This window comes from Camponotus vicinus, unplaced genomic scaffold (assembly GCF_025532165.1).
Source record: "Camponotus vicinus isolate PSW18456_S1 unplaced genomic scaffold, iyCamVici1.0 SCAF_7, whole genome shotgun sequence".
Taxonomy (NCBI): Eukaryota; Metazoa; Arthropoda; class Insecta; order Hymenoptera; family Formicidae; genus Camponotus; species Camponotus vicinus.
In genome coordinates this window covers 9,665,369-9,683,076 of record NW_028141979.1, presented here as the reverse complement: position 1 = coordinate 9,683,076, position 17,708 = coordinate 9,665,369, and the positions used below count along the sequence as shown (strand labels likewise).

The 17,708-nt window shown below is 37.2% G+C and overlaps 1 protein-coding gene across 2 annotated transcripts; it reads right to left on the bottom strand.

Annotated features, from left to right (window-relative positions):
• Positions 1 to 921: 921 nt before the first annotated feature.
• On the bottom strand, positions 922 to 17,388 carry LOC145974126 (uncharacterized). 2 transcript variants are annotated; one of them, XM_083103946.1, is made up of 18 exons: positions 17,273 to 17,388; positions 12,956 to 14,339; positions 10,948 to 11,043; positions 10,241 to 10,420; positions 9,761 to 9,967; positions 8,845 to 9,098; positions 8,502 to 8,691; positions 7,612 to 7,804; positions 6,926 to 7,017; positions 6,574 to 6,597; positions 6,073 to 6,117; positions 5,878 to 5,944; positions 5,548 to 5,715; positions 4,872 to 5,007; positions 4,240 to 4,347; positions 3,902 to 4,054; positions 3,607 to 3,639; positions 922 to 3,244 (listed from the first exon to the last, which is right to left on the bottom strand). In XM_083103946.1, the coding sequence occupies exons 2-17, from the start codon at positions 13,718 to 13,720 to the stop codon at positions 3,612 to 3,614; spliced, it is 2,706 nt and encodes a 901-aa protein (XP_082960072.1). In that variant the 5' UTR covers positions 13,721 to 14,339; positions 17,273 to 17,388; the 3' UTR covers positions 922 to 3,244; positions 3,607 to 3,611. The 2 variants fall into 2 exon arrangements, with proteins under 2 accessions (XP_082960072.1, XP_082960071.1); XM_083103945.1 differs by lacking the exon at positions 3,607 to 3,639.
• Between the last annotated feature and the right edge of the window lie 320 nt (positions 17,389 to 17,708).

Here is a 17,708-nt window from a genome sequence, read left to right as displayed (position 1 = left end):
GATGTAACGTTGTAGAATCACAATATATTACTTTCTGTAACATTACATTATATCATTATCATCGTCTCTTTCTCCACATCGTCTCCACTATACTTTATATATATTAATTATATAACATTATTTATATATATATAATAATTATCATCGCGTATATATATATTATTATAAATCGGCAATGCGTAATAATCGACATCGTCATGGTCTCCTTACATCATAATATACGTACATACAGAGAGATATACGATCGATGTTGGATCGATAATAAAAAGCATTTGCGGAACAATTGGAAATACCGTTCATAAATAGACTTTCTATACGTGTGAAAAGTGTATAACATTATTATTACGTAACAACATTCATTGTAGGCACAATCGTCGTCGCTTATCGTGTTTTTTTTTTTTTTTAGCGCAATCAACGCCTCGTAATTTGTTTCGATGTTGTGATAATTTCAATAACTCGTCTTCTTTTTCGGCGAATAAACAAAGGGGAATATGAATAGAAATGTGCGCAGAGCGTACGAAGAAGAAATATGTGTGTGCTCATTTACCGAATTTAATTATCTAAATGATAAATTGCTTCGCAGAATCGTTTTATTGTACTTTGGATTACGCAATTATGCGGTGTTTTTAAAGAATAGCTACACTTGTGCAATAATTGGCGATTGGCGTAATTTTATAGTAAGGTTTAAACGCCCTAGAAATTATACTTGATCGTGAGAGATTCTAATCTGATAGATTCTAATCACGGACGGAAGAAAAAAAAAGACAGACCTTGAAGGACGGAGAGGGAAATTTCTAAAAGAGAGAAATATCCAAAATAAATATTATGACATACTCCTGATAATTATAATTTATATCTTTCTTTCTCTCTTTTTCTTCCTCTCCCTCCTATTGTGAAAATATATTAAATAGAAAATTAATATAATAAATAAAATAATATATTATACAGCAAATACACATATACTTTCGATATTAAATCGCTGAGTAAATAATATAAGTGCGCAAAGTTAGTTCACAATTCCTTCTCATCTCTCCAAAGACGGGAGGATAAATCCACTTGTGAAATTGTAAAATCCACGCATAAAACGCATCTCATGGCTTTCGATTCGCTAGCAGAATGTTTCACAGCCTGCGGGAAAGTTGAACTCGTGTTTCTTGATCTTTATCGCGATCTCGACACATGTGCGTGTTAAATTAATAAAGACATGTATATACTTTGTAATATCATTTTTTTGGGCTATCACTGTATTCGTTTGCTGGTCGATGGAAGCTTTCTAGCAGTTTAATTGTGCTCATGAAAGGTGGTCAGAAAAATTGTTAAAGCTGCTGCTGGTCGTTTAGAATACACATAGAAAAATACGAAACGAAAAAGAAATACTCTCATGATTGCTTTAATCGTTAGCTTTCTTGGGCGGAAAGTTAGTCCCATTTTCTAAAGCTATTTCTACCTGCGAATATATCCTTATACAGGATGTCCCAGACTTAACGAATCAGCCGTTAATGGTAGATTCCTGAGATCATTTGGAGACGAAAATCTTAATACCAAAATGTTGAGGAAGATGTAGTTTCGGCGCTATGAAAGATTAAAGATCACCAATCGGCGCGTTACGTTCTCCTGTGCTCAGGGACATAGCGCATCAAGGGGCCCGCGTACAGCGCAATAATATCGATATCGATAGAGGGATGAATATAAAATAAAAAATAGGATTCTGCAGTGAGCGCGATTGTGTTTTCCATGCGACAGTAGTCAGTAGTTTGGACATTTTTATGAAGTCTTCCTCAACATTTTAGCATTAGAATTTTCGTCTCCAAATAACCTCAGGAATCTACCATTAACGAATTCGTTAAGACTGAGACACCCTGTATATCGATGACTAATTTTATTAGTTAGACAATGTTGATTCTTTGCGTGCATTTTTTGATTGCATTTTGTACTCCGGACATGATTAATATTCATTACACATAGCGAGATATATCTAATCGTATAAATTACCTTAGAGATTTAATGTATCCTGCGTTGATATCCAGAAGAAACTTTATCCGTAGAACTTGTATAAGATATAATCAAATAAAAAGTAATCGAAAACTTTAAATATACATTTGCTATAATTTTTTCCCCGTCTTTTCGCCTCAGTTTAATCATATTTCACAGTTGTATCGAAAATTGCAAAAATGCACTAATTGTAAGTCGATGGTAAATTTTAATATTTTACAAAGCACACTGCGAGTAACATATCAATATAATTAAGCATTTTTACTCACAAAGGAATTTAATTCCTCCATCTTTTTACACGAGAAAATATGCGGAATATCGATTGGCTTTTGTTAAAAAATTTATGATATCTGCAATATCTGTGCATTTATTTACATCAGCGTTTGACAAAGTTCTTATAAACTTGTTCTATCGCTTATAGTGACAAAAATAAGGCAGTCTCGTCGTTCTTCGGCAACGTATGACTAGACGCATTTTTACATTAAGGCAAAACTATACAGGTACACAGTTATGATCCTCATATGTGTAAAACATAAGGAAAACAAGAAAAATGAAGTTTAATTCAATAGAGCAGGACGCAACAATCTGGTGCATTTTTGCAGTTGTTTTCCAATGATATAGCTAACGTTATACGCTCATGATTATTACTATCATAAAGATTGTTATCGTAATCAACGTTACTTATTTTATTAACATTGTTATTCTCATTAATTTCTTTACGCAGCGATAAATTATTACACACCACGAATGCATCATCTTGTATCACGTCTGAGGAAAACAGACGAGAATCGCGAGAATTTGAAATTCACTTTAATTCGTTCCTTATCTCTGAAATGTTTGATCGTAGTATCGCATCTTTGACTCTTTCAATAAAAAGATACAATCGAGTCTGATCCTTTGTCGGGTAAAATTAATTGTGCAACTTGTGATAAATGTTGAAGTGCGAGTTGTATCACGATTATTAGGACAGGAGAGAGTTTGGGAAACGATGTACGGGAATATCCTTTAATGCAAACTTTCCGTCTCTCCTGTGAGACAACCGTATTAACGAGGTGCGTGTGTGACTTAAAATTAAAAATTTCGAAAATGGAAGAACTAATACGTGAGACATGCTTTGACAAATGAAGATTATCGATTTTGCGAATCGTTATGTTACAAAATAAATCGCTTATCCGAAGTGTAACGAGGACCTCATCGCGAACAGAGGAGCATAGATGGCCTTCGTTCAAGCGGTGGAACTTTGATGAATGACCTGAAACATGGTGAACGTCAGTGCGTGAGGTCTCTCGAATTTTGGGTTGCATAAAAAGACAGATGGAGAAAAAGAAAGTAGAAATAATAATCGACACACATGTGTAAATGTATACATTCGATATCATGCTTCGTTCGGCGAGAACATCTTTAAAAAAAAAAGTATCATTCAATTCAATCATCGGAGTAACATCAAATCAGGACTAAAAGACCCGGATAAAGAATAGGAGCACAAGCAGGATCAATACTTGTCCGCAAGCACAGATTATTCAACACGTCAGTTACACTGATTAAGTCTACAGGCGATGGTTTTCATGCGCGATAAGACAAATTCACACATTTCAAAACTCTTGGGGGTCTTACCTATCCTATTCGCTCAGTACTGGCAGTAGGGACCTTACGCCAGAAAAGGTTAAAAAAGTAATATTAAGAAATATTTCGTAATATCAGGATAAATAGATACATATAATTGCAATAACAAATATACATGTAAGATAAAAAAAAAAGATGTAACAGATATATACAAATAATTTTTTGTAATAACACTTGGAACAGTTTTGTGGTTTGGGTTCTATAAAGATTCTGTAGCTGAAAGCTACAGAGCTTGAAAATATCTCGCTTGGAGAGGATTTGTTTTAGATTTTCTTGCGATACTCACAGCTCGATGCTCTGGATGGTAGACGTAGGACACGTTACGTCGACTTTCACATGACAGTGCTTGTGACACTTCATCTGACAGTCCCTACATTCGTAACCCTGCTTGCCGAGTCTTCGCGCGAGGGTTCTCTTACACACTTCGCAGACCGTTCCTCTGAAAAATATGAAAAGGAGACACATTATGTATTTTTATCATTTTTATCATTCTTCAAATTCATTTAAATACACATGTATTGTTATCGTTTTAACTCGATAGGTTCTTTAGGACTGCTTTTTTGCCTGATCAACAGAGATCATCGCGTACTGATAATATCGTATATTGACAAAAACACCACTCACCCAGCCATGTGTTTGGCTATAAACGTATGATCGTTAAATATATGCAGCTTTATGCCTTTTTTTCTCCATTTGCTCTTCTGCGCAAGGGAAAGAGGTACGAGGTAATGCCTGAAATAAAAAGAAACGTACGCTTTTATTCTAGTATAAAAAATTATATTTTATTAGAGAGAGAGAGAGAGAGAGAGAGAGAATTTGACAGAGAAAAAAAAGAGAGGAATCTCTGGTGAAAATTATTTACAGAATTTCTCATAAAAATTGTCATTAAAAATTTTTTATAAGAATTCTAAAACTTTCTTAGAAATTTTAAGATTTTTTATACGAATTGCTACACTTTTCAAAAATTTTCAGGAAAGAAATGAAAATATTTCATATTTTTATCGTAAATGAATTTTATTAGAATTTCGATAAATGTTAAATATTCCGATATTCTATAATTTTTAAAAATTTTCTAAAATTAATAATTAAAAAATCTGAATAAACCTGATATATTTTTTAGAATTTTTCATAAACTATAAAATTAAATATAATATAATTTAAATAAATTATAAAAATTCCTAAAATTTTCTAAGAAATCATGAAATTTTTTTTCACCAGAGGAGAGAGAGAGAAAGAGCGAAAAAAAAACAACTTACTTCTTTATACCATTTTCCAAAGTTTCGAGGACGAGCGTGGAGGCTTCGCTGATGTATGTCCTAGTGGATGTTCCACTTATACCCGATGCTTCACTCAAGCTCGATCGTCGCGATTGCTCTGGCACCGATAAATGCACTAAAAAGAAAAAGTCGCTTCGTCATCAAGGATATACATGAGATAAAGGGAAATGCAAAAGAAACGTAAAGCGAAAGAGAGGAAATAAAATGAACACAATTTTTCATTCGGCTCTATTTCTTTAGATTAAATATCCGAAACATGAATTGGCTACTACACCGGCTTTTTATTGCGTCACCGATTTCGATTCTACTGAAAGCCGAGAAGCAAAACCGCCGCACTACAGCCTACCTTGCGAAGACACTTACCACAAAGTCGAATACCGTGAGAGTAACACATATGCGAGCAAGACAGAGTGCGCAAAAATGAGTACAATACACAACACTAGAGACGAGAAGACTAAAAATAATAAGATAGCAGTCAAGAATCCCCAACTGACAAATCTCGTGAACGATTTATTGTAATCTTCTTACAAATTTCAAACACGTGATATCGCTAAACAAACGTCTTACGACAAAAACTCTATGTCACTATGTCACACACTTTTATAATAATTCACAACGTGGAGAATACTGAAGAGAAACAACGTGGAGGTCTTACCTGAACCAGGATCGCGAGCTCTATCAGCAGATATGGATCTTGAATGAGCGTCTTCGTGATTGATCTCTCCCTCAGGACCTACTGATCTGCTTCTCGTCTTAGATCGGCCCAGTCGCTTTTTTATGGTGCCAAAGAAATCGCGTCGTTTCCTTCGTGTCCTTCCTCGCTCTGTCAAAATTTCGCAGCATGTGCATTAGATATTACATACAAATCGCTTCGAAAATATTTTAAAGACGATATTATGTAATCGGAAATATATATCACACAAATTACAATATATTAAAATTATCATTTTAATGTAATTTTGATTGCTAGGTAAAAATCTCTTACCTTCTGAATTGGAGGAATTAGGCGTGCTTTCTGGTCCTGAGGTAGCGCTGACGTCCTTCGTTCCGTGCTGCAAAGAATTTGTATTCGAAAATTATACAAAATGCAAAAAAATCCATTTTTTATTGTCATTGGAAAAATTTTTATTTATCATCAGGACGAGAATGATATTTTTTTTTTACGCCGTTTTTCACTTACCGCCGGGGATATCTCTTGCCAGTTTCCGTTCTGCGTCAGAGCGACCTGTTACATTAGTAAATACACAGCACTCAACCACTGTTAATATTCTCATATGAAATGGAAAAAAAAAATGCTCAGTGTTAAAGTAAATTGCAAATTTTGAATGAATAAATAAATTTGACTGATGAGTTCTTCAAATTTGTTTGCCAATCCTTGAATTGGGAAGTAAATTTGAAGAATCCATCAGTCAAACTTACTAAAAATAGAGATGTATGTGTGAGAGAGGAGGTCAGATGTGTCTATACATTTATTGTCTGTGTCTACACATTTTCATATATGTTCAATACGGCGGATGAACCCTGAATGGGCCATGGCTAGCCTCCAAATATGATGTGTCCTAAGTTATATTATGTTGAAAAATTCTCTACGAGTTGAATTAATTTTTTTGCATCTCAAGCATGAAGGAAATCAAATTACTTTGACCACAAAAAATGCAAAATAGTGTATAACACTTCATACCTTCACAATCTGCCGCTCCAGTTGCTGCAAGAGAAACCAAACAGAAATCATGCTTCAGTGGAAATCGCTATAATCGTGAAGATTACATCTTCATCAGGGACAAATAATAATCTTTGGCGTTTGAAGCAAATAACTTTTAGAGAAAACAACGTTTGTATATGTTGATTTATAAGCTTTCTTCAAGTTATTCTACGAGGTTTCTTAGGGGATGGGACATATGGGGACTTTTCTCTTTTACTCGTTTCTTTTAAATAAATCCGCCCCTGAGTTCTTTTTTAGTTAAACTCCACATCAGACGAGCGTTATATTCATGCAATAAAAAATATGCGTAATAATCGCTTAAGAAACTTACCCTCTGGCTGTGTACAATTAAGGTTCCCTTGTTACCGTTTGTCTGCCCGCTTTTGTATGGTGCATCCACGACGTTGCCGTTTGTCAGATAGTCTGCAAAGATATTTTTGTAATAAATTTGTGCACGAACATTATTATACTCGTTCAATAAGATCTACGACTCTGTCTATCCCTACGAAAGCGTCGACTACATCAAATACTAAAACTTTCACATCTATCTACCGATACATTCGTCTTATACAGAGTGTTCCAGATTTTACTATTCCCTATTTGTAAATTTTTTAACCATTTTTATCGATTGTGAGGTTGTAAACGATAATAGAAAATTAATGAGAGGAAAGATAGAATTTTGAATACTCTGTATATTTAGAGAGACAGTTAGCTCTGCTAAGAATAAATTACTTTTCACATATTTGCACTTGATTCGGGTAGCATTCTACGTAAAGGACGAGAATCTAATCATCCTCATGCCAACTACGTCGGTTCCGATGTGCGATAAACACGCACATATAATTTAATCAAATCCGTTTTTATGCTAAGAATTCAAACCAGCTCTGGCTATGAATCTATACATGAGTCTATCTTCAAACGGGTAAAATGGGTTCAAAAGTTACTGTACATACTAGTGCAAGAAAATCTCTGGGTATTCACACACATCAACGCCTGTGATAACTGATCTGTAATTACCCCCTTCCGACTGCGCGGCAGAGTCGTACAAGATAAGTGTACTGTTACCATTGCTATAGTTTAGACTATTGGTGCCGATGACGTTCGTCTGGCTGTAGGAACGAGCTGTAGGCGAGACTGGCTTTATAGTTTCCTTGACCTTGTAGGGCTTGGTCCCGATTTGTGGTACCTCTGCACCCTCGATAAATAGAAACTGTGAAGCAAAATAGAGATCAGCACTGAATGACAAATTACCATGAAAGTATTTCTCTTTAAAGATATATTTGATAACACAGGTCTACAAAAAATGGGGTCATGATTGTTGTTGGGCAGTCATTGGGGGCATTCACATTAAACCTGTAAACTTTGAACTATAAACCCGAAAACCTGGACTGAAAACTGTATATATGGGTTTTTGGGGTCGCTGATGCTCATGAGGTTGTTGGGCTATAACGGCGCAGGGTTTGGAATTCATCATGTCATCTTAAAATGGCCGTAACTTTGCAAGGAAAAATCGTAGATGACCATTCGACAGCTCATTTTGAAGGGAAAGAGTAGTACTAAATGACGCAATTAGAAGAAAAGAGCTAAAAAATTTTGTGCGTCATGTACATAACCTCAAAAGTAGCCCAAAAAGCCATTTTTCGAGTATATAACCTCAAATATCTCAAAATCTTGACGTGATGGGCCAATTCTGACCTCGGATTCGGATTCTACGCAGAAAATTACTTCGGAAATGACCTCCAGCTGCCCAACAACAAAACCTTGTAGACCTGTGTAATCTAAAATGATGCATATTTGAAGGATGCGAACGTGTTGAAAAAAGCTATTCAACAGTTTTTCAGAGAAATATTTTGCATTCAACGTTTTATTTAAAATTAATTGAAACACCGATTGAGGAGAACGATTACCTCAACGGTGAGGGTGCCTGTAATGTCATCCTCCTCGTACGGTCGTGCCTGAAGAGGTATGATTTGGCGCTGGCTCGGATTTGCGAGGAGCTCCTCGATACCCACGATTCCGAGTCCCAAAAATCTTTGGCTTCTATTGACGTGATCGAACACCTCTAACAACACTTCGGTCGTGTTGTGACTTATATCGCTGCAAATTCATATCGGAATTAGTTCCTTGCGCAACATCTCGACATCTTTCTCACAAATCAAAGAGAACACACGAAAAATACAATAAAATGATAAACTGCAGATATATAAAATGAAGTAATGTAAAATCGCAACTGTATAAATTATTACTCACAATAAGAAGGCCTCGTCCCATAGGGGATTCTTAGTGTCCTTCTTTACAGAGGTTTGATTCTTTTGGGGTGGTTCATCTAATTCTACTACGCAATAAGGATCCATGGCTCCTTGTTGGCCACCAAGGTCCGTTGCCCTCACAACCTTCACGAGTAGTCGCCTTTCGCCGGGCACATATTGCATAGCCGGCGAGGGAGTGATACGTCCCTGAAGACGTTGTTGCGGGGGTTGATATGTCATCGAGTTCGAGATGTTCTGCGAGCGAAGCGAGCGAGCGTGCGATAATAATGGCATGATAATATACAGGGTGTAACATTTTTTTTTTTAAAGTTCCTATTAAGCAAACAGTATTATTCTTGATTAAAAATCGAATCGAAAAGTCCTAAACCATTTTTTTTCTATAATGCTTAATAAAGCAGTAATTATTGAGTAAATTCGCACCAATCAGCACCGATCTTTAGACGGGCGCACGTCAATGAGCCACGCCTGGTAGTGTGCGTGAGCGTACAAGATCGGTACTGATTGGCGCGACTTTACTCAATAATTACTGCTTTATTAAGCGTTATAGAAAAAAATGGTTCAGAATTTTTCGACTCGATTTTTAATCAGGAGTAACACTATTTGCTTAGTGGGAGCTTTTCAAGTTACACTCTGTATAAGCAGAGCTTTCGATATAAAAGCCTTATTCTCTCTTTCGATAAAAGTAAACTATATTCAAAATATTAAAAAAAGAGAAAGAAAACGAGAGAGAAAATCAAAAGAAAGTATAGATCTTATTGAAGAAAAAGTAAATACATTCAAGAAGAGAGAAAAAGAGAGAGAGCGAGCTAAAGAAAAAAATTACATTTATGCAAATAAATAAATGCATTAATGCATCTAGTGTTTCATTGATAATCATGAATCGTTTCGATGCTTACCATGTTGTCGTAAAGCGTGGGATACGAGAATCCCGGCTGAGGAGGTGGTTCTCTCCATAATCGGGGACAGGTGGGATATTGAGAGAGATTGAAATGAACGTTGATGCCTCGCAAGGCACCCACCACAATTTCCGTCACCACTTCTTGCAATTGGCTCTCGTCCAAGTCTTTCTTTATTGTGCCAACCGCTGCCAGAGAAATCTTTACCTGATACGGGATAATAGATGATATTACTTCATCAAACCGCGCCGCAATTTCTTCCTCCGTGCCTTTTATTTCAATTATTTCTCGTTTAGAAAAAGGTTCGACAAATTTACGCGAAGAGATCTAGCATTCTCTTCTTGTGCATCGATATTGGCACGACAGGCCGAAGATTATGTAAAACTCGGCGTATTGTTGTGAATTCAAAACGAGTGACAAACAGCCATGATTGCACGTTTCCGCGTATTGCATCACAGGAAATCCGTCGATAACACGTACCTCCGGCCAACCGTCGCACTTCAGATCGACTAATAGCTTCTCGGTGATGCAGACGATATTGAGACGAGCGCGAAAGCGATTGATGTTCACCCGATAGTGATTAACATCCATCTTATCGCCTCGTTGTCGAAACGCCTTCAGTTGCAAGGCCGGAGTAGCCTCGCAATCGCACGTGATAGTCTGAAAATGAAGAAAGATGATGATTTCTCCTCGCGATGATTAATCCGTATCTCTAATTTCCGATTTATTAAATTTTATCAATTAATTATTTAATAATCTATCATATTTTAATTTGGAAATTCTCTTTATTTTCTTACTAATTAATTGTAATGAATTAACTATGTCAATTCATTCAACATTGGAATTCTCTCAACTTTGGAATTCTTTCAACTTTGAAATTCTTTCAATTTTGGAATTCTTTCAACTTTGAAATTCTTTCAATTTTGGAATTTTTTCAACTTTGAAATTCTCTCAACTTTGGAATTCTTTTAATTTTGGAATTCTTTCAACTTTGGAATTCTTTTAATTTTGAAATTCTTTCAACTTTGAAATTCTTTCAATTTTGGAATTCTTTCAATTTTGAAATTCTTTCAACTTTGGAATTCTTTCAATTTTCGCTAGATTAATGCAAATAAAAAGAAATGTTTTCCTCGACAAGATTCCAAGTGAGGTTTTAGAGCGAAAACAGAAACGGGATATTTACGTACCACGTCGTTCTTCGAATCGCATTCGCAGAAGATATTCGACAAGGTTGGGGGATGTGTCTCGGGAAGGACACGGACAAATTCGACACCGACCCCGTGCTGCAACACGCATACAACGTCTAATGAATATTACACTCGCGGAATATCATGTAACATTGCACCTGCTCCACGCTTTTTCACACGCGTGCTAATTACTTGGCCTGTGCGGCACGCAATTGCATGACACCACGCTTGTTTGCATTCGAAATTAAACTTATTTATGTTTCTATTTTATATGCAAACTATGAACAACCTGTGTATACGTAACAAAATACCAGATATATTCTAATACAGCACAGAACATTGCAGCAATATTGCGGCAATATTGCAATGTTGCTGCAATGTTACAACAATATTAATAATATTGCTGCAATGTTCGAAAAAATATTTTGGATCATTATTAATTAAACATATTTTCAGCCGAAGGAGAATTAATTAATTTTATACCACTTTAATTAAATAAATATTGTTTTTATTAAAGTTATCTCTCTTTATATAATAATAATAAGCGAAATCAATTCTTTTATCGAAATCCATCATGATATGTCATAATAGTCATCCAAGTATCGTTATTAATTGTTAAAAATAATTTTAATAATAAAAAGAATTTAATAAAGACGAATAAAATTTGGTACGCGTATAAAGATAATGGATACGAGCCGGTAATTAAGCCAAGCCTAGAACTGACGCAACTAAAGAAATTTTGAACAGTTATTCCAGCGAAATGACGCCATCGGTTACACGTGGCAAGGACAGCGCCGAACCGTAACATCTTTTTATACACTATTGGCCTTTGATGTAACGTACCTTGACCCATGTAAATGGCCATTCGGTATCATCTTTCTGCGAGAAAAAATTACGCAATCGAGATTCTAAAGCAGAATATAATATTTCGCCGTAATTTATGGTGAAACGAGGCAAAATATTATCAATCGTATATAAAATATATTATCTCGTAATATGTTGTTATTGAACGATCCTTCAATTGCCTCTAATTAATTAGTTTACTTGACTAATTAATTCATTTATCAACATAAATATTGATGAGTACAAAAAAAGAATTAAGTTGTAGGACAAAGACTATTGATTTTAATAATAATTATTTGAAGTAAACAAGTAGCAAAGCGATTTGGCACGAATAAAGTAATGAAATTTTGTAAACCCAATCTCCGATTCAACAATATTGCAATTTCTTGTCGGATGAATCATAGGATAGTAGCAAAATTTGGAAAAGTGCCCGTAATTCCAAGCACGCAAGATATGTCTTGAGCGCAAACAATGTCTTGGTGGAGTCGAGTGTTCTGTTATCAAACACAGACTTCTTCAATGTGACTAATCTCCGCTAAAGAGACAGTGAACTGATAATTACGAGAATTTGTACGAGCTCTTTGTTTCGTTGTAATCCAGCGAAACATTCGTCTAAAAAGAGAATCATACTCTCGACTCAAGCACTCGACCTACTCGACCTCGCAATCACACATAGACACACATACACACGAACAAATCCCTTCTCTCCTATCATTTTGCTGGAGTCACCCACGCTAAGAGAAGAGTTTGTATCTCGCCTTATCGAGCGCGACGAGTCGGACGTGTTTTTTAGCGGATTTCAACACTTGTTTTATACGAAAGCATATTTCACAAAGTAATTATACAGGGTGATTCTGAACAAACGTTTGTCTTTAAAATATCAAATTCTTGAATGAATTCTACGATTTTTCCTCTTGCAAAATTTTGCCCGGAGCTTAGTTTTTAAACTATCAGAATCACCCTGTATACAAGAATATATTTATATATAGCAAAATTTTTTATTATTATCATGAATCATGAACTTTTCGCATCTAGAGTTTAAAATTTCCAAACTTGGGGACATGAGATTAAAAAAATCTTGGTCATTTTTCACCGATGTAAGAGCTCGAGTCGAGCTTAAAGAGATAAAAATCAGACGACTACAAGAGCGAGAAACGCTTCTCACCTCGTTAGTGGAGTTGACGGTGAAGTCGTTGAGAGAGACCACCCAAGTGGCCAAGAGTTCGTTGAGGATCACGAGGTCGTGGTGCAGCCACACGATAAGTTCGTTCACCCAGCGCACGGCCTCGGCGTCGGCGCCAGTCGCGGTTGGCAGATGCAGCGCCTTGGAGCTTCGGGACGGGCTGACAAGGGCGCCGGAGGTCTTCCTGGTCAGGCGTTTTCTGATCGGTGGCGTCGGTGGCACGTAACCTCCCGGCGAGGGTGCTCTCACACCTGCTACCGCGCCGGCACCAACACCACCACCACTACCACCACCTCCACCACCACCACTACCACCACCAGCAGCACCACTAGTGGTACCACTAGCACTGACGGTACCACTTGCACCACCGGTACCAGCCCTCACGAGCGACGACGAGGACGATGAGGGTGATGTCGATTTGGGCTTATCCACCAGTTTTCCAACAGCGGTAGCCGCCAACACGGTACTCTCGGCGAGATGGACATGGCTGTCTTTAGGAAGCTGCGGCGACGAGGTGGCAGCGGCGGTGGCGAGGTCATTGAGCACGAAGCGATTGTACACGTACTTGCCGACGCACAACACCACTAAGCCAAACAGCATCCAGCCGAATATCAGCATCGATAGTGTATCCATGGTCGTCTCACCAGCCGAGTCGAAACTGCATATCAGATCGTCCACCCGCTCGGCCAAGTCGGCCATATTGCCCCATCGTTCTGCCAACCAAGTCCAATTGGATCCCAAAAACATTCTTTTCTATTTTCACCCGCGAGCGGCCCCACCACCGCACTATACTTGGCTATTAATACGCCGCGCATATACCCTGGGCTCCACCTGGGCCACTTTACTACGGCACTGGTGGACGACGTTCCCGTCTACGTCGTCGTCTACTCGCGTGTCTACCCAGCGCGTGTATGTCTCTGCTTCTGCTAGGGAGAGATTCGCGACCTCGTGACCGATCAGACAGCCGGGGTCAGTCAGACTTTGGCCGTCAGCTTTGAGGTCACGCGTCTTCCTTCGCATCAGCCTCTTTTCACCGTTCCCGACCTTCACAGATGCAGATGTTGTCAACTCAATTATCCAATTGAGCTCGAACTTGGAGGTCGCGAGCTTCCTTTAGGATTTTTTTTAATGATCAACTTTGATGATCTTTTTGATGTTCAAGCATGAAACTATGATATTTTTTAGATGATGTTATCCGTCTATAATAAGTAAGGAGACCAGCTACCTTCGCATAATGTGCGATGCTTTGAGACATCAGAAGACTTGAAGTTATTTTAGATGATTTCGATCATTGCTTTGAGATTAATTAGATTAATATGCTAATAAGCATTATATTCTTCTTAAGCGTCGCATCCAGGAGATCATTCTGAAACAAAGACATTCAGTAAATTAAATCAGCAGGCTTGAAAAGAGAGAAGTTATTATTCGATATCGACTAATATAAGCTCTTTATTAATAATAAATATCAATTACACGAAAATTGAATAAATTCATACCTCAAACGAGTTTCATCTGGAGGAGCTTTATGTGATTTCGAGCCGAAATAATTTTTTTTTAATTAAAAAGTATTTCCAACTCTATTAAATAATATTATTTTAATTAAAATTTCCTTGATTTTTACTTGGAAAATTCCAATATCCAAGTCTAATCCTATGAATAGTTTAATTCTAATTTGAACATATAATTTTTTCACTATAATACGCTTTACTCTGTTGTGAAAAATTCGAGATAACACCTTTCTACACCTGTACTACACTGCATCGTACGTTAACGAATATTTTTAGCCGGCTATCGAAGTTGTTCGTTGGTGGTTAAGTGATAACAGGTAGCGGCGAATGGACGTAACGAGGAGACTTATATGTCAGCAACCTTGGTGATGTCTTATCACTTGACCGTCATAATTTTCCCTCGCTCGAGAGATAGGTAAAGGAAGAAAGAAAGAGAGAGAAAGAGAGAGAGAGAGAGAAAAAAACGCGTGTCGCCAAGCATTATTGACCACATTGAAAGAGGAGAGCTCTAGAGTTGTTGCTCGCCGCTGGCAAGTGATGCAAATTCAAGCTCAGTTATTAATCAATGATCGAGATCAATGGGACGAGTCAGTCGTGAAAAGAACAATGAGATCTTACGAAGCTGCCGGGAGAAAAACATATAAAAAAATTGAGCGAGGATAAAATATTCGTTTTTTTAATATTTTTTTTGAATATTCGTTTTATAAGTATTGTAGTAACTACCTAAGGATTTTATATAAGATTTGTAATAATGCATAAAAAGAAAAACAAATGTAAAATAGAGCATGAATAATGATGCAAAAAAAAAGAAGAAAAATAACTGATTAATTCATTCATTTATTTTGTATGTGCCGGTTTGTCTTCTCTCTCTCTCTCTCTCTCTCTCTCTCTCTCTCTCTCTCTCTCTCTCTCTCTTTCTCTCTTAGTGCCTTATAAGGTGTGCAACTCTGTTGGAGAGAATTATTCCTGTTTACGTCGAATGACGTGATCGATACGTTCACTATTCACAAAAGAGCGAAATGATATCGCGAAGCCCAGTGAATGTCTTGTTCAAGTACCGTTATACTTTCGCCTCGCCTTCTCCAGCACATGGAAAGTGTTTGCGCGTTCACTTTTTATTGCGGTCATTGCGTAGCTTAGTAGCTCTCATTAACATTCGTTCTCTATCCTTATCTGTCGTTGCGAATCCATCTGTCTGTCAAAGTCGGGTCGGATGTTTCACTTTACAAAACCTCGAGGAATCTTGTTGACGATTGGTGCCGTCAAAGACGAAGCTCGCCTTGTCCTCGATTAAAAAGCATCAGTCACTCTCCCGAAACGTGATAGATGGTTTTGTTGCTTGCAAAAAATGCAGATAAACACACATTTTCACATTGACGCGCAACTACCATTCTTCGAGCCGAGAGTAAGTGATTAAAAATCAAGAAACGTCAAGTGATATAAATATAAAAATCGATGTAAATAAAATTAAAAATTCATGAGCAGAGATTTTATGATGGATTACAGCTGTTGCGTGATGTCAAATCGCCTCTTTATTTATCTCTTAAACGATGGTTGAATAAAACATGAATTTACAGGAATTTACTTTCTAACTTTGAATAATCAATTACAAAATTAATAGTTATTGCTCGTTTATTTATTTTTTTATTATCATGCAAAGAAATCTATTCTTCTATGTTATTTTATTCGATTGCATTTTTTCGAGAAACAATTTCAATTGTAACCCGGTTACGCGGCAATCGATCAATCTCTCTTTGTATTGGGCACACATATACATGTGTATATTCAAATTACATGTGTATATTTAAATTTCCACCCACTCAGTGTCAACTATTTTCCATCCAGTGTCAACTATTTTTATTGATAGCCAACATGATTAAAGATGAAAAACTTTGTTACATATGTATATATATTATATATTTCCTCGTTTATAAAACCGCTCGAAATATATCACTGCTATCGATTAATTTGATAAGGGGTAAGATGACTTTTGTTGTACGAACAAAAACAGATCCTTTCTCTGACTAATTTCCGATTAGTTTCACGAGCAATCGCACAAGGAAGAAACAATATTGCTTGGCAATATTGCTCAGAAGAAACAATATTGCCAAGCAATATTGCTCCGAAGAAACAATATTGCCAAGCAATATTGCTCCGAAGAAACAATATTGCCAAGCAATATTGCTCCGAAACGCAGCTGTCAATATTATTCAAAACGTGATATTTTTTATAAATTCTCGAATAATAAATATCTTCTTTTAAACACACAAAAGTCAAGCAATAAACGGCAAGATTTTGCTGCACACTTGATACTTTTGGACGCATAACTGCAGTAGCTTTGCGCATTGCGTCCGTTTGAATGCAACCGCATCATGTCCATGTTAATTAGATCCTCGAATAACAATGAAATAATAATTTGAAAAATAGATAAGGAGACAAACTTTTGTTACACATATCCATGCAATCGCGCTCTTTTCGACTGGAAATCGCACTATTCCTACCGCATTCGTTAGGACTTATTGACCTGGTATCTCTCATCCTGCATCATTCGAACCGAATCCATCAAATAATTTCAAAAACCACATTTATTTAATCGGATGTAGATTGTCAATGTAATCGCTGGAGCAAGTAACAATCGCAATACTATCAATTGCACCCAGACGCGCTCGCATGCGGCCTGTTTCGTTCACGTTACGCACTTTACTCCGTTTCCTGGATAGGTGGCAACAACAACAACAACAACACAACAATAACAATAATAACAACAACTTTAAATGCGACGATTATCTACCTTCCTCGCGAAATGGATGCCACGCGATGCGACGCGACGCCGGTCCGCGGCTGTCTGACTTTCGATTAATCGGCCGATCGCTGGTCGAGCTCGGAGGGGCAACCCCCGCCAGAGTCCGAGCCGCGTGAGGGAGTTCGCTCCCTTGTTCGAGGCAACTTCCTCGTTCTTTCCCCGTGTCACTCGACGGAGACTCCTTTCCGCGCTTTTCCTCTCACACTCTACGAGAGCAGACGAGATGCTCGGTCGAGATAAGAGAGGGGAAAGGATCACCGGGACAAAAACATTGCCCTACATCGCGAAATATAGGGTGTCTTGTCAGGCTCCTCGCTGCAAGTTACTTTCCCCCGAAATTTTTTTCTCGACAGAAACTTGGAACTTGTTTTCGATACTTTCTACAAGTCGTGGATGTTTTTATCGTTAAAAATGGGATGTTCGA